Raw genomic sequence first — 24,156 nt, forward strand, 5'->3', positions numbered from 1 at the left:
TCTTGCACAAAAGTTAATATGCCAAACCTGATATAAGAAAAATTTCGTTTTCTGTGGCTCTGGTGATTTCCTGTTATATGAGAATAAATCAGTAATAATAAAAACATTGAGGCATTGTAGATTTTTATTTTATTTCATTCTGCCTGCTAATTGTGAATGTAATGAAGATGACAGAAATCCTTAGGAATAGGTGATACAAGGAAATTTAGTGAGCTTATATATCTAATAAATGATTTAATGTCTAGTGACTACATCTTATTCAAGAATTATTAAAATTGAATAGTCTCAGCTAAACTAATTATTTTTTTGTTGTTGACTAGTAAATAACATCCATTGCCCTGTAGAAAAGTTAATAGATTTTCATTCTTCTTATTGTTATTTAGAGAATCAGTTAAAGCATTAGATATTTTCTTTTGATCACACTTTAAGAACATACTGATTTATTATTAAGGATTTTAGCTGTTTGTGCCATGGATGCCTTGAAAGAAGTAATTATAATGTATGACAAAGTGGGGGAGACCTTTGAAAAATTTAGAGTAAAAGATGGTTTCATGGAACAGAGTATGTCAGGTTTTTGTGTCTGTTGACCTAGACTCTGTCCTAAGACTTGGGTTTCATCTAATCCATTTAATAAGTCTAGTTGTTTTTGTTGGTGCTATTTATGTGCATTATTGGAAATAAAAAATATGTACAATTTACATTTAAATGTAAAGCTGTATTTTGGATACCGCAGGAGCATGCTATATTTTGTGTTACTTTCATGGAAATAACCATTGTATAATATGTTTTAAACAGGTTAAGATCCTGCTTATGTATAATTATCTTATTATGCATATTTCATGTGGTGTTTATTAAAAATAAGTAATAAATAATGCCAACTTAAGCAGAATATAAGGTTTCTAGACTCTGCTTTGGATTTAGTTTTATTTTAACCGCTTTTTTCATTCTTTTTAGTAGAATGAAGAATAGTGCAGTTGTTATATTAAATGCAGATTTCCTTTTTGATCTGACATGTTCAATAACTAGTACAATAGTAAAATATACTCCCTTAAACTTAACAATGGAACAAGTGGGAAATTAGAGAAGTTGATGTTGGGAAAAATAGTAATCCTCATCAGAATTCTCACAGCTAAAACATACCATTAAGATTTCAAATAGTTTGTCATTTCTCAATACATTGTATTTAGGGGGTTGCACCTTAATTTGCACAATATGTTAATTTAATGATTTTTAAAGAAAAATTTCTGGAAAAAATATAAAATTTATATGTACTTCATGCATACTACATGTTCAGATGGCACTTAATGTTTGTTGAAAAACTTGATTGTTAGGCAATTGATGAATTTCCAGCCATATTATATGAAATACTACTGTTTTTATGTTGGTATCACAATTAAGTTAATGCACAGTGATCGTGTAATTGCAAAATAAGGAGTTTCCTTGTGGCTTAGTGGGTCAGGGATCTGGTATTCTCACTGCAGAGGCTCAGGTTGCTAGTTTGACCCCTGGTCTGGAAACTTCCACATGCCCCAGGTGTGGCCAAAAAATAAATTAATTAATCTGATTTCTTTTTTTTCTAATTCTGATAAATTTAAATTTATACATTGAGTACTGTAATAACGTTTTGTGAGGTTTATAAGAATTTTTTTCCAGCTTCATTCAGAATTCAGAAAAAAATTAGTAGGAGAGAACATTTTAAGTTAACTAAATTACCATTATTTCATTAGAAGCTATATGTTTAATTCATGGCTATTACAATAATAAGATCCAAAATATCTTGACTTAAGGTATATCCCTGAATGATTATTAATAAATATGCTTAGTTAAATCATTTGGTACTAAAATACATGCACAGGAGTTAATACCTGGGCCATCTTAAATAACCCATGCTTTCTACATTTAATCATTCTAGCTTGAATTCTGGGACTAGGACAAAAATGAGAACAATTCACTTGCTAGGCTTAAGGCTCATCCTTCCCTAAGCCAAATTCTGACTTTTTATAAATGTTTTTAGTTTCAACCTGTGTGTACCCTTTGCACCCTTCTGCCCCGGGCGCCTATACCTTTAGGCTGCACTCTCCCAAACCTGGCAATAGTTCAGAGGCTTTAAATGTAGGCACTGTCCTCAGATTTCCTATTTCCTTCCTTGCTGTTTTCCATCTCTACCTTTCATTTCCTTAGTGTGTACAGGATCTCATCTAGGTGTTAGACAAAAGCAATCTGATGGAACTAATTCACCTTAAATCTGTAAATGACTCATAAGCTAACTGTTCCCAAGATTGAAGTCTGTAAGATGTTTCAGTTAACTTAGGTAATTTTTAAAATTCAAATTCCAGACTCTTTTGGGAGGCAGGAATTTAGAGTCCTCTGCATAAATAATTCAGATTTTACTGGGATTTTTGCCCTTTGGTTTCTCCCCACTCCTGGAGGAGTCTATTCTGCGAATGCCACAAACCTCATAAAAGTGTGTGTGTATATATATATATATGTATTACATATACAATATCATGTATATTTTCTACATGAAGAGGAGGATTCAGGAATAGTGTTTATGAATCCCTTTGAATGTAATGATCATTTGTAAGATTGATATTTGTTGTTTGGGGATAACATACTGCATTTTAATTTGTAAGAACCAGGAGGAAAAAGACCTAGGATCTCTCATGTCTGAAATTGACTTCTTGAAATGCTGCTGTTAGGGCCAGGCTAACATGATGTATATTATAACACTAACTACATGTATTCCTGTAAAAGGAAAGCATTTTCTCTCTTGGAACAACAGCCATCTTATGGGAATCCACCATATAGGTTTATAAGAGATAGTACTGAGGTTGAGAGAATGAAAAGGAATGTAGGTAAAGTAGCAGGACATGCTATTAGAGTGGACACCAATTTATACAAAGGGCAGCCCTTTTGGAATATAAAAGGGAGATGCTGATCAGATTCTGACTCAAACATTGGGTTTCATGCAACAGAAGTCTCTGGAGAGATGTTATTCTACAGTGAACATTTTGTTCGGATTATCGGTAGGGAGGGAGGGGAATAGATGAATGAGACCTAGTTTCTGCTGTCAGGGAGCTTATAGCCTAAAGGAACTTGTTCTGCAGAGCATGTAAGGCTGCTTCCCTGTCCATGACTCCTTATGTGTAATACTTAGCATAGCATTTACATAGAGTTTGTGTGTGCTTACTTATCCATCTCTTTATTCTTAACTGATTTTCCATGAAGAACCATTTGAGGGAAGTCCAGTGTATCCTTTTAGGATGGGCATAGGGGCAGATTAGGGACCAGAGAGGAGGCTGGACAGGATGCCTATATGAGTAGTTTGGATTTTTCTTTTCCATGAAGTGGGGAAATCTGTATAGGTGAGTAAAGAGCCACAACCTGTAATTTAGGAAGATAAAGTTTGTATTGCAGTGTGGGATGTATTGAAAGTGAGGAAGCTATTTTCAAAATCTGGTCAAGAAGCAAGGAAAATTAGAACTAGGTGCTTTTAAGACAGAGAAAGAAAAAGGGTGGTGATGTGGCTTAAGGACATGTAGATTTGAGGAAGATAGAGGAAAACAAAAATAGATGAGTGGATAAAGATGTGGTTTATATATATAATGGAATATTATTCAGCCATTAAGAAGAATGAAATATTCCATTTGCAACAACATGGGCAGAATTGAAGGATATCATGCTAGGTAAAATAAGTCCCACAAATACTGTGTAATATCGCTTACATGTGGAATCTAAAAAATAAAACAGTGAATATAACAAAAAAGAAATAAGACTCACAGATACAGAGAACAAACTAATGATTACCAGTAAGAGAAGAGAAGTGGGGAGGAGCAAGATGGGGTAGGGGATTAAGAAGTACACACTAGTGTGTATAAAATAAACTACAAGGATATATTGTAGAGCACAGAGAATATAGCCAATATCTTATAATAACTATAAATGGAGTGTGGCCTTTAAAAATTGGGAATCATTATGTTGTACCCCTGAATCTTAAATAATATTGTACATCAACTATACCTCAATTTTTTTTTTTTTTTTTGTCTTTTTTGCCATTTTTGGGCCGCTCCTGCGGCATATGGAAGTTCCCAGGCTAGGGGTCAAATTGGAGCCATAGCCGCCGGCCTGTGCCATAGCCACAGCAATGCGGGATCCAAGCCGTGTCTGCAACCTACACCACAGCTCACGGCAACGCTGGATCCTTAACCCACTGAGCAAGGCCAGGGATCGAACCCGCAACCTCATGATTCCTAGTCGGATTCGTTAACCACTGTGCCATGACGGGAACTCCAACTATACCTCAATTAAAAAACCTTTTTAAGAAGATGGACTCTGCACTTTCATTAATCCAGGAAACTGGAATTAAATGAAAGAATTAGGAAGAGTAGATTTGGGAATCTGCAAGAAGGGAGGAAAATGAGATAATTGAATTTGGACTTAGCAAATTTGAGATGTCTGACAATCTCCACATGATTGTTAAAATGCTGAATTGTCAGAAAAACAGTTGGGGCTAATGGTTCTCAAACTTTTCAGCTATGAAGATCACTTTTTAAGTTAAAAAAACAAGTATTCATTAATAATTTTGCTTTTAGTATTTGATAGAGAATACGTACAATGATACCTATGAATTTCATTACACTTTTAAATGACTTATTAAATTGTAGTGTTTATTTATTTGCAAAATAGATATGTATGTGTGAGGAGCATGTTTTTTACTCTAGCTGGTGCCTGGTATGCATACTGCACTTTGCAGTAACTCCATGAACCACTGGTCCAAGCTACAGACAGTGATTTGGAGGTCAGTGTACTATAGGTGACATTGAAGCCTAGAGTGGATGAAATCATCATGGGAGAATATGGAAAGACAGTAGAAAAGGGATCTAATGTAACATGTTGAAGAATTCTTGCACTTAGAATATAGTAAGGGAAGGTAACATAATATAGCAAAAGTCAAGTGAAGAGCATTTCAAGGACCAATATATCAAGCTTCAGAGGTTAAGGAGAAAGGCCTCAGTAGTTACTCAAGAGTGTTGATGAGGAGTCAAGACAGCGGGCAGGCTGAAGCTCCTTGGAATAGACTGATGAGAGTTTGAAGGAATAGTTTTTTTCCTTTGTGGGTATTAAAGACCTCTGTCCTGCCCTAAATCCCCCCATCCAGCTTGAAGAAAGCCAGAGAAGTTTTGTTTCCCATAGTCATATTAAATGCTTTGTAGTGGTTTTGAGGACAGAGCAGGAGGTGATCAGCAAAGTTTTTTGAGCCAAACCAGCTTCTTGTTTCCTTAGCATAATCTGAATCTGGCAGATGACTGATCCTGTCCCATAAGGAGCTAAAGTGCAGGTTATTTTTTTTTTTTTTTTTTCTTGAAAGATTCTGGAACAAATCATTACCATTTAAAATAGATCAGTGAATAACAAGCAACAACAAATGGCCTTAGAGGAATCCATTGTTTAGTTCCTGTTCCTCTGGAACTGACCCAGCTGAGGAACATTTAAGCTGGTGAACGTGGAGGCTTACAGTACTTAGGTAGTAGCCCACCCTTGGTTTAGCTCCCCTCCCCCCTTTTTTTTATGGCCACACCCAGAGTATATGGAGGTTCCCAGGCTAGGAGTCAATTTGGAGCTGCAGCTGCCGGCCTACACCACAGCAGTGCCAGATCCGAGCCATGTCTGTGACGTACACTAAAGGTCACAGCAAAGCCAGATCCTTAACCCACTGAGCGGGGTCAGGGATCAAACCTGCCTCTTCATGGATACTAGTTGGGTTCCTTACCGCTGAGCCACAACCAGAACTCCATGGTTTAGCTTTTGAATGCAGTAAAAATAGGTAACTATTTTCTCCTAACTGTGGAATTCATAAAACGGTCAGACTCAGCATGGTTGTTCTAGCATCTTTTGAAAAGGCCAGGTAACTAGAGTTTTCAACTAAGTAGATTTTCTGTACTATTTTGCTGTTTTATATAGTGTTGTATTAGGATCCTTTTATATTTCAGATTGAAGAGATGCAGATCAGAGCTTTCTTTTGATTTATTTGACCATGTTGAAGTATGAATAGAGTTTGTAAAAGAGAAAATCCTCATCTTATAAAAAATTTCTTCTAAATCAAATTAATGTATGAAATTGTGGGTGTTTAAATTATCACAATAGGCTTTTGTAAGAAACTGAAACATTCTCTTAAAGCAAAAAGGTTAGGGAGAAAACTCCTTTCCCAGCAGTAGTGTGGGCCTTTAGAAAGCCTCCTGGGACTCTAAATAGTTCACTTATTTATCTTTCATCTGGCGTCTTGACTCTGGAAATGTACACTTGGTCCTGTCAGTTCTTATAGGGATATTATAATCGTAACTTCTTTCTTAGGAACTAGGGGGTTTCCTTTCTTGGTAAATGAGAAAGGATAAAAGCTGAAAATATTTTCTAAAATCATTCCCTTATCTCAGAAGAATAAAACCCAAGTTTGGGTCTTAAGTTTCTCTTTTATGTTTGTCAAGCATATAGTCTTTGTTTTCTTATCGCTCATAGAAAGATTCAAGAACTCTGTTGTAGATTTTTTCATGTAATTTTTACTTTATCCCATAATTTGGAGGAATGTATGTCATGAGATTGTTGATAACACCATAAATCTTGCATGGTTACAGTCCTTGTAAAAAAGATTGTATTTAAAAGCCTATATTTGTATTTGAAAGCTATATAGCATTAGGTGTATGAGGGGAAAGTTGGTTTCCTTTTCTCTACCTTGGACACTTTTCAGAAGCCCTTCCAGTTGGTCTACTGTTGTTCAATACAGACTTCAACTTGTGTTTGTAACCCCCAAGAGCTTGTTTTTGTGGGTTAGTGTCCAGCTGGATGATAGATTCTCTCCCCAAAGAGTCTCCTTGCAGTGGGAGGACAAAGCAGATCCTCCAGTGAGTGATTCAGAAGATGCAGGACTGTTTTTATCCAGAGAACTGAAGAAGCATGAATATGAAAGTGGTCTCAAAACCTGTAGGAGTTTGTGGTGCCCAGAGAGTATACTAAATAGGAATCTTGTAGTGAAGTTTGCCAAATTTGCCAAATCATCAGAGTCTCCTGAGAGGCAACCCAGGGACCTGGGAAATTACGTTTTTCAGAAGCACCCCAAGTGATTTCCTGGCTGTCAGCAGAAATATAGTGGGCCCAAATTCAGTCTTTTTTTAATGTCTTTTGGGAAGTCATCCGATCACCTGGCAATGTCCTTATAAAATGAAGAGCCATAAAATTTGAGTAGGTTAGTAGTCGACCAAAGCATGTTGTGGATGATGCAGAGGTTCTAGGAGATGGGCTTCCCAAGAGTCAGTCCTTGGCGCGGGGACTGTGATAAGGAAGTGCATTCTCCTTGGATGGGAATGACTGGGCTTAGAATTTTATGTAGCGTTCTAGTTGATGGCATAAAGCAAAAGTCCCAGATTTGGTGATCTGGCCTTCAGGGATGTTCCCCAATATTCCTCAGCTTGCCTTATTTCCCAGTTAACAACTGTTCCTTACTGTTTTGAGTTGAGAGTGGAGCTTTCAGTTTCCTCTGATGTATGTATTCTTTGGGCTTTCTGTAATTTTTGCTGTAGAGGGTTATAGGGTCCTTTAAATCCTATTGGTGCACTTATTACAAGTTTGTTTGTTTCTCTTAATTGGAAGTACTTGGCCAACTCCTCTTTGTATGTGGGAGGTCTCCAGGCAACTGTGAATAACTTCTAAAGGCTGCTAAGGGGTCAAGAAGTGCTTTGCTGGGTCTTGTTCTGTCTCTTTGAAGGCAGTCGTCTCTGCCTTACTAGGACTCTGAAAGTATTACCTCCTTGATTCTGTCTTCAGCTCTTTGCTGTTTTTTTTTTTTTTTTTTTTTTTTTTTTTTTTTTTTTTTTGGAGGGATCTCCCAGGCTTCCTGGTTTCATCGTAAAACACACATAGACTCTAGTCTTATTTTGCACTCAGGGCAGTTCTACTTAAGCATTCTGTCTTGTGCCATGTTCAAGTGCCAGTGTCTGAAAGGGAATCCCATCATCCCTGATTTTCTGTATCCCCAATGCCTGTTGCAGACGCACATATATGATCTCATAGTTGGCTATTACTCCTCTCTTCCTTGGAACCAAAGAAAGGGTTAAGAAATGGTAACTGTTTTCATCTCTTATACCTCAGTGATCACCAAGTCCTGTCATTTACTTGTGTGAGTTTTTCCTGCCCCCTTTTTTCTCAGTTCCTAACTATACCACCTTCTATGTTCTCACCTCCAGTTCATACTGAAATCTCTCTTCCTTTGCTTGCCAGACTAATCTTGCAACTTTTTCTTTATAAAATGGGAACTAACTATACATCTCAGAGGGCTGCTGTGAGGATTAGACATAATGTAATATAAAGTGTTTATCATATGATCTGACACAAAATAAGTATTCCATGAATGGTAGCATCATATACTTGTTACCCCCTTCTGAATTTGATTATTTTTTACTTTGCCTCTGTGTTCACACCATGAAAGCAGCAAAGTGAACAGTCAGAAATAGGGGATATAGAGCCCTCTGAGCTTTTTGTTTGAGTCCCTAGACTTCTAATTAGCCAGTTATGAGATAATCGGGCAAACTACTTACCTTCATTGAGCCTTTATATGTCTTCTTTAAAGCAGCAACAATAGCTGAATACTGACCATGAGGGTTGGTAGGAGAGTAAAATAAAATAACTTATGCATAGAGAAAATGCTTCTTTAATAGTCATTTCGCACCGTGACACAGTGGGTTAAGCATCTGACTGCAGAGGCTAAGGTTGCTGCAGTTCCTGGCCCAGCACAATGGGTTAAAGGATCTGATGTTGTTGCAGCTTTGACGTAGGTTGCAGCTGTGACTGAGGTTCAGTCCCTGGCCCAGGAACTTCCATATGTCTTGGGGTGTGGCTATAAAACAAAACAAAAGTCAGCTGCTATGCAAGTGCTCCTTGTTTTGATTCTTCCCAAACTGCAAACTTAAATCCTGTAGTGTCTAACAAATAAGTTTAAGAAGTTTGGAGCAAGTGTGATGAGTATTTCCTCTCTTCCTTTTGCAGGTTAAGTCCATTCACAGTAATGGCCACGGCCTTACCCCGGACCCTGGGGGAGTTGCAGCTGTATAGAATATTACAAAAAGCCAATCTGCTTTCTTATTTTGATGCCTTCATCCAACAAGGTGGCGATGATGTCCAGCAACTCTGTGAGGCTGGAGAAGAGGAATTCTTGGAAATTATGGCACTGGTGGGCATGGCTAGCAAGCCCCTTCATGTTAGAAGGCTACAGAAAGCTTTGAGAGACTGGGTTACAAACCCTGGCCTTTTTAATCAGCCACTGACATCCCTTCCTGTCAGTAGCATACCCATCTATAAATTACCAGAGGGATCACCAACGTGGCTGGGAATATCCTGTAGCAGTTATGAAAGGAATAGCAATGCCCGGGAACCTCATTTAAAAATTCCCAAGTGTGCTGCCACCACTTGCGTGCAGAGCTTGGGACAGGGGAAATCAGACGTGGTGGGGAGCTTAGCTCTGCAGAGTATCAGTGAGTCCAGACTCTGGCAAGGCCACCATGCCACTGAGAGTGAGCACAGCCTCTCCCCAGCTGACCTTGGCTCTCCTGCTTCCCCAAAAGAAAGTAGTGAGGCACTGGATGCTGCTGCCGCACTCTCTGTAGCTGAGTGTGTGGAGCGAATGGCCCCCACGCTGCCGAAAAGTGACTTGAATGAAGTGAAAGAGCTGCTAAAAACGAATAAGAAGTTGGCCAAAATGATCGGTCACATCTTTGAGATGAGTGATGATGATCCACACAAAGAGGAGGAAATTCGAAAATACAGTGCAATATATGGCAGATTTGACTCAAAGAGAAAGGATGGGAAACATCTCACACTTCATGAGGTAAAAAGCCACGTTTTTCTTCGTTTGTATGTGATGTGTTATATATCTGAGAGATAAGTTTGGTAATAGTTTTCAACAAAGGATATACATTCCCTGAAAGTGGTATTAAAAGTATTTAAGTGTTAACAAAATATAACTCTTGTGAAATCAGGCCATATTTATTGTGTTAGGGTATTTTTGTGTTGGATTCAAACATGTTGAGCTTGAGGAACTACAGTGTAGTGAATTTAAGCAATGAAAGCATGAAGTCTGCATTTATAAGGCTCTTTTAATTAAGAAATAAAATGGGGTTTTAAATATAACCATTGACTTAAAAATCACTTTTGTCAACCTTTTTTAGAAAATTTGTAAAAAAAAAAAAAAGTAAAGTGATTTTCAGCTAGCATGGAAAACAAAATTATATTTGATGAATGTTAGAATTATTATTATTATTATAGCTTTGAATATTGTTTTAGTTTGACATTTGGCATTAAAAAGTCTCATTTGATCTTTGTAGCACTCTATCCAGAAATATTTTGCTTAAGTAGAAGAATGTATATACATATGTATCTTTTGTATTTAGTCCCCTCTTATTATCTATCTGGCTGACACATCACCTTTAAGATTAGGTCAAGCATAAGTTTAAGTCTTTTCTGATATGTTTTTCCCCAAGTTGGATAATCTTTCCTTTCCATTTTTATCCCTACATACATTATTGTCACAGTAACTTTAGCACTTTATTGTTCTAATTTTTATACTGGTCTGTCCCTCACAGCATACTTTGTGATCCTTCAAGGCAGAGATAATATCTCATTTATTGTTATATCCTCAGAGTCTAAGTAGCCAGTAAATGCTCAAATAATAAATTCATTCCAAAAGTTAAAAAAGCTAAAATGTATAGCCATTTATCCTTTAGAAGAAGGAAATTATCCTTGAAAAAAATGTTCAGTCAAATGCAGTATTTCATGTTAGTAGCATTAGATCTTTTTCCCAGACATGTACTTTAACGCAAAACATGATATATACTTATTGGAAAAGTATTCAGTCATTTCAGAAGGATGTAAAGTAATTGAAGCTGTAAATGCCCAGATACTTTTCATTACATATATAAACATGGGATCGTATTTTACATACTCTTCTCCACATTCTTTTCTTAAACTTAAAAATATGCTCAATGTATAATATACTATTAGATATATTTTCAAGTGAGTACATATAGAGCTACCTTATTTATTTATGGATTATATTCCACAGTATGAATATGCTATTATTTATCTAAACCATTCACTTTTTAAAGATTTTTATTCTATTATAGTTGATTTACAATGTTCTGTCAATTTCTGCTGTACAGCATAGTGACCTAGTCACACACACACACACACATTCTTTTTCTCACATTATCCTCCATCATGTTCCATCGCAAGTGACTAAATATAGTTCCCTATGCTATGCAGCAGGATCTCATTGCATTAACCATTCACTTTTGATGTCTCTTGTTTCCATTTTTTAAATTTTACATGTGATGGGATATGGACATTATTATGTATGCACCTTTACAGACTTGTGCATGTTTTTCTGTAGAATTCATTTCAACATTAAAGTTACAGGAGCAAAGATTATATAGATATAATATTTGAGGAAATGCTGCTAAATTACCTTCTAAAAAAGCTGCAGCAGTTAACATTTTTCACTATCATTATATGCAAGTGTCTTATTTTTACACGCTCTCGCTAATGATTGTTGCATTTATCATTTTTAATCTTTTTCAGTTTAAGGGATGAAAAACTTTCATTGCTCAAATTAACTTTGAACAGTGAGGATAAGTACCTTTTCTTTTTTTTTGTCTTTTTTGCTATTTCTTGGGCCGCTCCCGTGGCATATGGAGGTTCCCAGGCTAGGGGTCGAATCGGAGCTGTAGCCACCGGCCTATGTCAGAGCCACAGCAACGCGGGATCCGAGCCGCGTCTGCAACCTACACCACAGCTTACGGCAACGCCGGATCGTTAACCCACTGAGCAAGGGCAGGGACCGAACCCGCAACCTCATGGTTCCTAGTCGGATTCGTTAACCACTGCGCCACGACGGGAACTCCATAAGTACCTTTTCATATGTTTAACAGACATCCAATTTTATATTCACATCCTTTGTTTTAAATGTTGGGGTTGTTTGTCTTACATTTAAAATATTGGTAAAAACTTTTTATATTTTAAAGATATTAACCTTTTAAGTTGGAAACATTTGCCCAGGTTATCATTTGTCTTTGACCTTTCAGACTGGTTGCCATGTGGAAGTTTAATTTTATGTAGTAATATTCATTGAGCTTATCCTATTTGATTTCATTGGTCTAATTTTTTATTCCTTCACCAGTATAGATTTACTTTAATTACTGTAGCTAAGTAATACATTTCAGTATCTGGACAGGCAAGTGCCCCTTCCATACTCTTTTGCAGCTTTTGTTTTTCTTAGGAAATCTTATGCATTTCTCCTTCCAAATGAAATTTTTAATGCATTTGTCAAAATTTCCCACAAATTTCTGTTGGTGTTTTAATTAGAAATTCCTTAAAGTTTAATTAATAAATTAATTTGGAAAAGTCGACATATTTACAATAATGAAAACTCCCATATAGTGTATGTGTTTACTTAGATTTTTTAAAAAATATTCCTCAGTAGTTTTTTAGTTCTTTATTCATAGGTTTTGAACATTTCTTGTTAGGTCAAATACTATATATTATATATATCAAATGTCTATATCATAAATTTATTTTACTTATATAGACAAATGTGTAAGATATAAAGGAGATATAATTAAAGTTTTTTCCATGTTTTTGAAATTACTAATCACTGGCTGATTTTTGTATATTAATCTTATTTTCAGCAATTTCACCATCTGATATTTTGAAATAACTTATTTTGGAAATGAATAGATACTGGCGCTTAATATCAGAGAATTAGTTAGAAAAATTAGTCACAGGGCTTCTGTGGTTTGATCTGTTTTGAGCATATCCTTTTGTAATTGTTATGTATTATCGTTGCCATACAATAAAGGACTCACAAGAAATTGTGAGTAGATCTAGAGGTATCTACTAAAAGTAGAGGTATCTACCAAAAGGCTGTCATGGTTGTCATTTAATAGGAAACAAAGGGCAAAACATCTTGGCAGTTTTAGTTTCATGATTTAATCCAGTTTTCGTATAATTTTTAAAACATAGCTGATGAAACACAAAGTTGAGTCAAAAGACCTGTATTTTTATTAAAGCAAAAATATGTTAAAGAGATGACTTTTTATTAAAGCAAAAATATGTTGAAGAGATGACTTTAATAAACCCAAGCTCAAAAAAAAAAAAATTTCTAACCTACTTTAAAAAAATCCAAAGCGAATTATTTCACACTTGAGTTTTGCTAAGGGGCTTTTTGCTTCTTTGGATAAAAAGGCGCAGTTGGTATTTAACTAGTGAGACCATTGTGGGTTTCCTAAAATAAGGGAACACTCAAAATGAATGCTAGTAGGCTGAGATATGGGGGTGGGGGCTTTGGAAAATGTGGTTTGTGTTTTCGAAACTTAGACCACTTATTATTTGTAACTCAAGTATGTTAATCTGGTCCAATAATACAGTTTAGGATAGAAGTTTATGAATCAGGATGCCTTCTAAAAACTAGTAACCATCCAAGAATTTGGTGGAAATTATGAAATCTTGAGGGAATTAAAATGTACCTTTTACGTTTTCTGTTAATTTCACATTTTTTCATTTGACTATTTAAAATGAGAGAAAGAGGAGTTCCCTTGTGGCTCAGCAGGGTAAGGATCTGGCATTGTCAGTGCAGTGGCTTGGGTCCTTGCTAAGGTGCAGGTTCAGCCCCTGGCTTGGGAACTTCCACATGCTGCAGGTGCAGACAGAAAATAAATAAATAAATAAATACATAAATAGAAAGATTTTTGAGTTTTTCTAAATTCCTAAGATTAAATAAAGTATAATGTTACTAGTTTGTCCTCAGTTTCCAAATAAATATAAATTTATGACTTATTCTTAATTAACTTTTGGTAGTATTTCTCAGAGTTTTCTTCATACAACTCTGTGGACAGTATTTTTTTAAATTAATCATTCAACACATGTAAGTAGGTCACTAGTGGATGAAAATCAAGAAGTTATACTTAGGAGTTCTGTCATGACTCGGTGGTTAACGAACCTGACTAGTATGCATGAGGACGTGTGTTCGATCCCTGGCCTTGCTCAGTGGGTTAAGGAGCTGGCATTGCTGTGAGCTGTGGTGGAGGTCACAGACGTGGCTCGGATCCCGCGTCACTGTTGCTGTGGCCGTGGTGTAGACCAGCAGCTACAGCTACAGCTCCAATTCAACCCCTAGCCTGGGAAGCTCCGGATGCCATGGGTGCGGCCTAAAAAGACAAAAAAAAAAAACAAAAAAAAGAAGTTATACTTAAAAAAATTTGCAACTTGCAAGTATATAAAATTATCATTCTTGCATGCATTTTTATACTTGTTTCCAAATGTACTGTACACTTAACAGTAAAGAATTATAGAACGAATCATTATAAACACTTTTTAAGCTAAAGAATCAGTGATGGTCTTAGGACATGGCTAGGTATGGCCTAGTTCATAGGAGTCAGACCATGAAGACAGTGTGAGGGGCTAAGACCTAGAACCACACTAACTATTGGTGTGGGGCAGTTGCTAAGGGACAAACCTAGAAGCAGTACTAGAAAGAAGTCCAGGCAGGCAGAGTTCCATTGGTCTAAAGATGTAATGGCACAGTGTGTGATAAACTAGATAAGTGTTGTGCATCAGATTTATTAAAGCAATGAATGGAAGAGGAGAGAGAAACTGAAAGTTGAGAATAGCAAGGCCATGGAGAATGTAGGAGCTTGTAATATTCAGAAATATAAGCACATAGACAACTTGGCATTACAGGATATTTGTCAGCAGATAGCAACTTACATCCAGAGAGGTCTGGAACTCAAAGATAGGAAGAAGAAGAAGGGGCATGTGGAGTCAGTGGGTAAGTTGTAGACCTAGTGGAGATTCTGTAGGAACTAGAGTCCTAAGCAGGTTACCAGGAAAAGGACCTACACCCATACGATACATGAAGATGCCAGCTTAGGTCAGTTTCCACTATAATGTTGAGAAGGCAAGGCTGAGGGTTTCAGAGAAGTCCAACAGTCTTAACTTTGAGAAAAGGAGGATGCTGAATCTGGGAACCTCATAGACCTGAACACATCATTAGTGAGTTATGATGCTTTATTCTGAACTCTTGGCTTGAATGGATGGATTTCAACAGCTAACACTTGAAATGTTGGACATTTTCTTTTCGAACATTTGAAAAAATGGATTATAGGACTAGTAGGGTAGTCTTCTTGAGGCACTTTTAGTAAGTCACATTTTTCTGGATTGTGTCCGTTTAGTGTAAATTTTTAAACTTACTGGCATAAAGTTGCATATAGTTTTTAAGGCCTAATATTATTTGTACATTTGTATCTTCTTTTTTTTTTTTTGCCTGATCAATCTTGCCAGAGGTTTATCAATTACATTAATCTTTTCAGGGTTTTGCAGACTGGAGCCTGTGGGCAAAATCTAGCCTACTTCCTGATTTTGCAGATATACTTTTATTGGAATACAGCCATACCTTTTTCTTTATGTATTACCTATGGTACTTTTGCGCTACATTGTAGGGTTGGGTAGTTGTAACACAGACTATTTGCCTATAAAGCTTAAAATATATACTATCTGGGAGTTCGTGTCATGGCTCAGTGGTTAGCAAATCCAACTAGGAACCATGAGGTTGCAGGTTTGATCCCTGGCCTTGCTCAGTGGGTTAAGGATCTGGCGTTGCCGTGAGCTGTGATGTGGGTCGCAGACGCGGCTTGGATCCCGAGTTGCTGTGTCCCTGGTGTAGGCTGGGGGCTGCAGCTCTGATTGGACCCCTAGCCTGGGAACCTCCATATGTGGCAGGAGCAGCCCTAGAAAAAGCAAAAAGACAAAAAAAAAAAAAAAAAAAAAAAAAAAAAAAAAAAAAAAAAAAAAGCAGATAGTGTATATATATATATAGTCTTTTTGCCTTTTCTAGGGCCACTCCCGTGGCATATGGAGGTTCCCAGGCCAGGGGTCCAATCGGAGCTGTAGCCACTGGCCACAGCCACAGCAGTGTGGGATCCAAGCCACATCTGTGACCCACACGACAGCTCACGGCAATGCCAGATCCTTAACCCACTGAGCAAGGCCAGGGATCGAACACACAACCTCATGATTCCTAGTCAGATTTGCTAACCACTGAGCCATGACAGGAACTCCTATCAGACTTTTTATAGAAAAGCTTTCCAACTTCTGATCTTGAGGAACCGCTTTTGGCTTAATTGGTATTTTTGTGCTATGTTTATGTTTACGCCTACTTTCTTTTATTTTATTGTTCTGACTTACATTTCATTTGAGTTCATTAATGTTCAGCTGTTCTTTTTCTCCAATGTAAGCACTTAAGGCTGTAAATTCTCACTATATATCGAATTAGCATTATTCCTAAAGTTTTGGTGGGTGGTTATTTTATTATTTTTCAATACTGATTATTTCTCTATTTATGATTTCTTTTTTGACCCTTGAGTTATTAAGAAGTTTTTGTCATTTCCTAATATGAAGATTTCCCCCTTAATTGTTTTTCCTAATGATTTCTAACTGAATTATATTGTGGTCAGAGAACATGGTTTGCATGATGCCAGCCCTTTAAAATTTGTTGAGATTCTAGTTATGGCCCAGTATGTATGGTCAATGTTTTTAACATGCTTCTGCAATTATTGGTAGATTGTTCTGTTTGCATCTGTTTTGACAAGCTTATTAACTCTGTTTTTCAAACCTTCTATGGACTTAATTTCTTTTGTTTTGGTATGCTTGCTCTGTTAGTAATTAAGAGCTGTGTATTAAAATCACCTGCTATGACTGTGAAGTTGTCTATTTCTCTTTGTATTATGTAGTAACCTTCTTCAATCATTTCATTCTAAAAACCTTTTTTGTTTGATATGAATATAAATACATGTTCTTTCTGTTAGTTATTGCTTATTCTTTTTTTCCATCCTTTTGTAGTCTTTCTGAATCCGTGTGTTAGATACATCTCTTGTAAATATCAAGTTAGATTAAAAAAAAAAAATCCAGTCTTACATCCTTTGTCTTTTAGAAGTAACCTTTGGTTCATTTAATTTATTGTAATGACTGATGTTTTGAATTTATCTCATTTTATTTTCTATTTCTTCCCTTCCCCTTCTTTGTACCTCAGATTTACCATTTAGAATTAGTTTCCTTTTGCCTAAAGTCCATTATGTAAAATTTTCTAATTGAAAGCCTACTGATAGCAAATTCTGTCCTTACCCATTGGAAAATATTTTTATTTTGCCCTCATTCTTAATTGCTGTTTATTCTGGGTATTAAATTCTGTATTGTCAGTTATTTTCCCTTAGTAATTGAAGATAGCCTTTGCTTGGCTTTGGCTTTCACTGTTGTCTTTAGAAGGCAGTAGTTATCTGATTTTGTCTGCTTTTGAAATCTTATGTTTTTCTGTGCCCCATCATCTTCTCTCCTTTTGACTTCTCAGTTTTTCTTGGTCACTTTTACTATATTTCTCTTTAGTCATGTTTTCAACTCCTTTTTATTTAAATTACATCTTTGAGGATCTGATTCTGTTGTCTCTTGTTTCTACTGGTTTTTATTTTGATTTCTCGTTTCTTTGGACAGTTTATGATTTCTGTCTATGTACTTTTATTTCTTGGAACTGTGGTTTGAGGCCTAGGAAGCAAATGGATTCTACTAGAGGTTGTTTTTGCTTCTACCAGGCACCTGTACTCTGCAAACTACAACTCAGAGACCCTAAGAAAATAAGTTCTCAGTCTGTCTAGTGTGAATTAGGGCTGAACATTCATGTGAGAGCTGATTTGAGGTTGTGAAATCTCAAGAGTGTTTTCTGTTCTCTACTATTCAGTAGTAACAAGGTTCAAGACAGGTAAATTTCCTTACATTCCCCTGAGGGTACAGGTGTATTTCTAATTCTGCCTTCCATTGGGCATGTAGTACTTTTGTATTTCACCTTTATGGAGGAGGGGTCTTAGACTCCTCACCCTCACCTTTAATGGATCCTGGGTGCTTCCAGTTATTCTCTTCCCACACTCACCAGTCCTATGAGAGTGTGAAAATTGAAGCTCAAGTTCATCTAGTTTAGTGTCTGTCTTCAACTTATTCCTTTGAAGTACTGTCTTCATTTACTTTGGCCTGAATAGTTCGTACTGTCTTGCTGGCTTACTGATGCATATAAGATATTTTTCCCTCTATTTGAGCCAACATTTTTTTCTGTGAGAAATGTGAAAGGGGCCAGTCATGGTACCTAGCCCTCCCTATGGTAGAAATGAAACTCTTCATTGCCTTTTGAGCCTCCCTATTACACAGCATTCATGTGGTATTTTTATGCTAACATTTATTTGAAATAATTGAAAGTCACAATCATTTGATTATAATTTTAACTACCAGTAAAAAAAAGTTTTGATATCTAGTCATAAGTAATAGAAAGCTAACTTTTAAAAATATTTTTACATGAAGGTATGAATGGAATTTTGGTATTCTTAGCCATGAAAAGAGGAAGTGGAGGAAGTAAACCAATGAGGGAGAATATCTTATTTTTTCTACTTTTAACAAAATTAGAAACTTAGAACTTTAAAAAACCTAGCTTGGAGCTATAGTGAATGACTACTGTTTTGGAATATTTGTGTCATTTTTTTTTCAAAAATATCATAATAGTTATTGATTTAATTATTAGCAACTGGCAGTATGAAATCTAGAAGATATTTAAAGTGAATACATTTTTGAGGGGAAAGCTTGATGAATCAGTTTCATGTTATAACTTAGGATGAGCTATTGTTATTTCTCTAGCCTCAGTTTTTCTACCAGAAGGCTCTCTAACGGCCTGGAGAATTGTCTCCTTTTTTGGTCTGTTGGAGTCTGAATTCAGTAACAAAGATTGTGTTATGTTTGTTTTTCTTGGTTTCTGGTAGGATGATGAAAGGAATACTAAAACATTGTTTTCAGTCTGTATTGAAAAGTTATTTTCTGTGGTTGTACATGAGCTGGTACATCTGAAATATTGTCAATTAAAATATATTACTGACAATCAGAATTTCTCCATCCTAATTTAGATTTATGAAAAGATAAAAAAGAAAACAGCTACATAAAAAGCAACTTGAGAAGGATATTTCAAGGTCATTGTAGCTACTGCTAAGCTGAAATTGAAGTTAATTTATTTATGAAATTATTCTTTGAAGTACAGTTTACTTTTAGCTCCTATAACATTGTGCCTTTCACAAGCACTTAGGAAAGAAACTGATCTATTGATGATTCTTTAGGAGGAGGGGAGAAGGTCAATAAATTCTTTCTATTATGCTTTCATATTCAGCTGTGGGTTTAAAATGGTGAAGTATGGGCTTATTGTAACCTTCTTGCCAATAGCCACTTTACAGGCATACCTAGGAGATAATAAGGTTTGGTTCCAAACCACTGCAGTAAAGTGAGACACAATTTTTTTTTGGTTTCCCAGTGCATATAAAAATTATTTTAATGTACTAAATGTGCAGTAGCATTATGTCTGGAAAAAAATGTACACACCTTAGTTAAAAAATACTGCTAAAATATGCTGTCATCTGACCACAGAGTTCCCACAAACCTTCAATTTGTAAAAAAATCAATAAAAATCTGCAAAGTGCTATAAAGCAAAGCACAATAAAATGAGATATGTCTGTATTTGTCTGAGAATAAGCCAGTGTAACTTACATTTAAAAATCTGGAAAGGAGTATATTAGATGTGTATATTACATTATGTGTTGTATACCATAAAACATTCTAGATGGGGTAAATATACTTATGTGGAAAAATAAAATTATTATACTATATTATAGGAGAATATATTTATATATGTATTAGGGCGAAAAGGGAGTTTGTGCATAGTACCCAAGACAAGATGATAAGGCTAATGACAAAACTATGACAAAATAAAAAACCAAAACCACTGCTTATGATGAATTGAAGAGTTAAGGGATTCATAACTCACATAATAAATTCCTGAAGTCCCTAAGAAAGAAAACAGTGCAATAGAAGAAACAGGCAGCTTCCTTAAGCAAGCAGATTTTAAAGTCAAAAACATAAGAAAAAGTTTGTTTTATAGCTAAAGAAATGCAAATTATAACCAAATGTTATTGAAAATACATCAGGTCGGTAAAACTTTTACAGTGTTGGTCAAGATTCTGGGAAATGAACTCTTCATATAATCATTGGTACCATTACGGTTTGGAACAACTGTTTTTGGAGAGAAATGTGGCGAAATACATAAATCTCTTAAAATTTAGTATATTTTGTGACTAAGTCTTTTTGAACTGATTTATTCTAAGGAAATAACTGAATATGTGTGCAAAGATGCTCATTTAAAAAACCTCTTTGCAGCTTTCTTTGTAGTACATGAAAAAATGGGGTAATGTCCAGAGTGAGGTTTATTTAAATAAAATATTGCTGTTTTTTGCAATGTTAATATTGTATGTCTAGGTAGTAAAAATTACATTATAAAGAATATTTAAACTAATCCCTAAGTCAATCAATATTTATTAAGTATAGAAGCCATGGCAGATACTAATATAAAAAAAGCCAAGTCTCTGCCTTAAAATATGAAAAATGCAGCATACATAAGTAAAGGAGGTTATATGTCTATATTCACACGTATATATGTACACAGAAATACTGGAATAACATACATTAAAATACTAATAGTCATTCTGGATAGAAGGACTGCATGCTGCATTCATTTTCTTTTGCTTCTCTGTATTTTCAAAAATTTTAAATAAGAAAAATTATTGTGAATAAAGTGGGATGCCTGGTTAAGGAGAGAGAATAAATGCCTGATTACTTCTTATTAGAGAACTTAGAGGTAGTGATATTTTCCCATTTTGCCTCTGAGAAAACTGAGGCTCTGAGAAGTTTTTACATGTCCAAAGTCACATAGCTGGTAAGTGATGAAACAAGACCAGCAAATCCCATTCTCTCATTTTTTTTAACCTCTTTTTTTTCTTTCTTTCTCCCCGCCACCCCACCTTTATGGGCGGGGGTGGGAGGGCGGGGGGAGGGGAGGCTGCCTCTGTGGCATGTGGAAGTTCCTGGGCCAAAGATCAAACCCATACCACAGGTAGTGACCCAAGCCTCTGCAGTGACAATACGAGGAGCCTTATCCCTGTATACCACAATGGAACTCTCCCTTCTCTTTTTGCCACCAATCATGTCTGGGATGAGTATGTTTCTTGCTTTTTTAAAAAAGTCTGATATACTTCTTGGAAGTTCCTTACATCTATTTAAATTGACAAAATTATATAGAAAATATTATCTAGCCTATTAACAAATTATAGATTTTGAGGAGTTCCTGTCGTGGTGCAGTGGAAGTGAATCTGACTAGTATCCATGAAGATGAGGGTTGGATCCCTGGCCTCACTTAGTGGGTCGGGGATCTGGTATTGCCATGAGCTGTGGTGTAGGTTGCAGATGCAGGTCGGATCTGGCATTGCTGTGACTGTGATTAGACCCCTAGCCTGGGAACCTCTATGTGCCACGGGAGAGGCCCTAAAGAGCAAAAAAAAAAAAAAAAAAAAAAAAAAATTATAGATTTTGAGTTTAGGATAACATTTGATACTTAAAATTTTAGCACGTAGTTTGGTCAACTAGCAAGCAACTCTATATTGGCAATATTTAACACTCAGGTGGAAGAGTAGAATTAGGTGGATCTTAAGAGATTTTGTCCAAGACCTTGATTTTCCATTATAGCCCTAATTTCTTAATTTTTTTCTATTGTTTTTCTTTTTCTCTTTTTCTTTCTTTCTTTCCTTCTTTTTTTTTTTTTTTTTGCCACACTTGTGGCATGTGCAAGTTCCCAGGCCGGGAACCAAACTCACACCACAGCAGCCACCCAAGCCACTGCATTGACAATGCCAAATCCTTAAGCCACTGCACCACAGAAGAACTCCAGCCCTAATTTCTGATAACTCTATCTTTTACTAAGTGATTTTATAAATATTTAACCAAAATCATGTAATTTTTATTCTTTCCTAAGAATTTTCGTGTCAGTTCACATTAAAAAATAAATCTGTCAGACTATATTTACTCATTTTCAGTTAGGGAAATATTTTTATCATATAATCAGATCCCTTGGTTTTTCATAAGAAAAGTGAGAGGTAAAACATTTTAAAACTTTTTATTTTGCTTGTTTTCCATAAACTCTCCTACTTAAAAATAAGCAGAGCATAAAAGCAAAATGACTATTTTGATTAGTTTGAGTTCTAAGAGATGGTAGATGACTTTTCTTTTGAAATTAGGCAATAAGACTAATCAGGAGTAAAGGCTATTCTGATTTTCATAAATTATGATTTTATTATATAATGATGTGACCTTTCTATATTAATAAGTGAAACATTTTCTGTATCAGTGAAAAGTTTATAATTTTTAAAACCTTATTTTGGACATACAGCTCACTGTTAACGAAGCGGCAGCTCAGCTCTGTGTGAAGGATAATGCCCTGCTGACAAGAAGGGATGAACTTTTTGCCCTAGCTAGGCAGATTTCTCGAGAAGTCACCTATAAGTATACTTACAGAACCACCAAGTAAGTGTTTTAACTGATTGGCAGTATTTTTGCATTGTCTGATAATACCAGAGCTTGAAAGCCCATCCTCCATCGATGGAATATAAGCATATCTGAAAAGGTAGAAGTGTGTTATAGTTCTGTAAAATTAAACAGTGAAGTGACTTTTCAAAACATTATTGCTAAAGGGGTTTTTGTTTTTTGTTTAATCTTCTTTTATTGTCTTTTGAAAGATAGTTCCGTAGCACAACAGCATTGTTCTGGTAGTGGTTCTAGACATTCTTCTCTCACGTAAATGCTTTGGTTTTGAATGTGGTGATGGGATTTAGTCAGCATTTTTAAACTTTTTTTTTATATCCTGCAAAATACATGAAGTTATTGAACTCTCTGCAGAAGCAGTTTCATTTTGTAAGGTGTTGGCAATCTAATAAGATTGGGTTCATAGATAAAAAGACTCCATTGCCCAGTATTTAAGGAAAATTGGAAAATACTAGGTTACTAGCAAGTAGAATGTGGACTGTGTTTGAAACAAAAAAACTGTCATGTTTAAAGCTGTGATGGTTTTAAAATTTAATGTAAACATAATCGTATTATTCATCTCAATGTTCCTTGAACCCTAAGCATTGCCTATAGATAGAGGACCATCTTGATTTTGTTCACTTGGTTCCACATGGTCCCTCATGTCCAGTGCACCACCAGTTGTGCATGCCACTGCTTACCTGAGTAGATGCATTAGAGTGATTGAGTGTGTATTGATAAAGCCACATCCTGAGCACCCTTCCCAGCTCTAATAAATCACATTCTCTGGGGATGGAGCCTTAGAATCCAGACTTTCGCAAGTGTCTCAGATTATTCTTGTCCATATTCAAGTTTGAAAACGACCACTATAGGCATTTGCCGTCATTACCATTCTCTTCCCTAATGCATAGCAGCTTTGTTTTTTTAACCTATCTCAAGAGCCAAAGTATTTACAGACTGGAAATAAATAAAATTATGTAGACTAAATGAGGGTAAGAATATACAGCAGTATTACAGGATTGTTTACAAGATTTTTTTTCCATTTGAATTGAATAAGCAAGAGCTAATTTTGTGATTTTCTTTTTCACTGTCTTTTTTTTTTTTTTTGTCTTTTTAGGGTGCACCCACAGCATATGGAGGTTCCCAGGCTAGGGGTCACATCAGAGCTGTAGCTGCTGGCCTATGCCACAGTCACAACAACATGGGATCCAAGCTGCATCTGCCACCTGCATCACAGCTCATGGCAACACTGGATCTTTAACCCACTGAGCAAGGCCAAGGATTGAACCTGCATCCTCATGGATACTGGTTGGGTTCATTGATGCTCAGCCACAATGGGAACTACTGATTTTGTGACTTTGTTTTCTTCATGGTATTATACAAAATTTTCTTTCTGACTGCTTTATTTAAATAATTTTCTTTACTTAAAGTAGACATGTACATGATTTAAGAAGTCATATATTACACAAGGCTTATCATGTAATGCAGCAGTTCCCCTGCTCCATCCCCCTTCCTTCTGAACATCATGCCCCAGAGGCAACTGCTATCAACAGCTTTAGCTGGTTTTTGTAGATTTATTTATGCTGCATTTCTTTTTTTAAGTTAAGTAATTTTAAAATACACAAGATTTTTACTTTATTT

General features: G+C 35.9%; 2 protein-coding genes across 7 annotated transcripts in view; one reads left to right on the forward strand and one right to left on the reverse strand.

The window, feature by feature from the left end:
* Positions 1-24,156, reverse strand: part of NEMP2 (nuclear envelope integral membrane protein 2) — a 402,284-nt gene that overhangs the window by 139,535 nt on the left and 238,593 nt on the right. The window lies entirely within an intron of this gene.
* Positions 1-24,156, forward strand: part of NAB1 (NGFI-A binding protein 1) — a 46,376-nt gene that overhangs the window by 1,963 nt on the left and 20,257 nt on the right. For all 4 annotated transcript variants that reach the window (XM_021076057.1, XM_021076058.1, XM_021076055.1 and 1 more), the window contains 2 exons: positions 9,034-9,871; positions 22,385-22,518. In XM_021076057.1, coding sequence (XP_020931716.1) covers positions 9,053-9,871; positions 22,385-22,518 — 953 coding nt within the window. In that variant the 5' untranslated portion in view covers positions 9,034-9,052. The remainder of the gene's footprint in view (positions 1-9,033; positions 9,872-22,384; positions 22,519-24,156) is intronic.

Source organism: Sus scrofa, chromosome 15, assembly GCF_000003025.6.
Source record: "Sus scrofa isolate TJ Tabasco breed Duroc chromosome 15, Sscrofa11.1, whole genome shotgun sequence".
In the NCBI taxonomy this organism is placed as follows: domain Eukaryota; kingdom Metazoa; phylum Chordata; class Mammalia; order Artiodactyla; family Suidae; genus Sus; species Sus scrofa.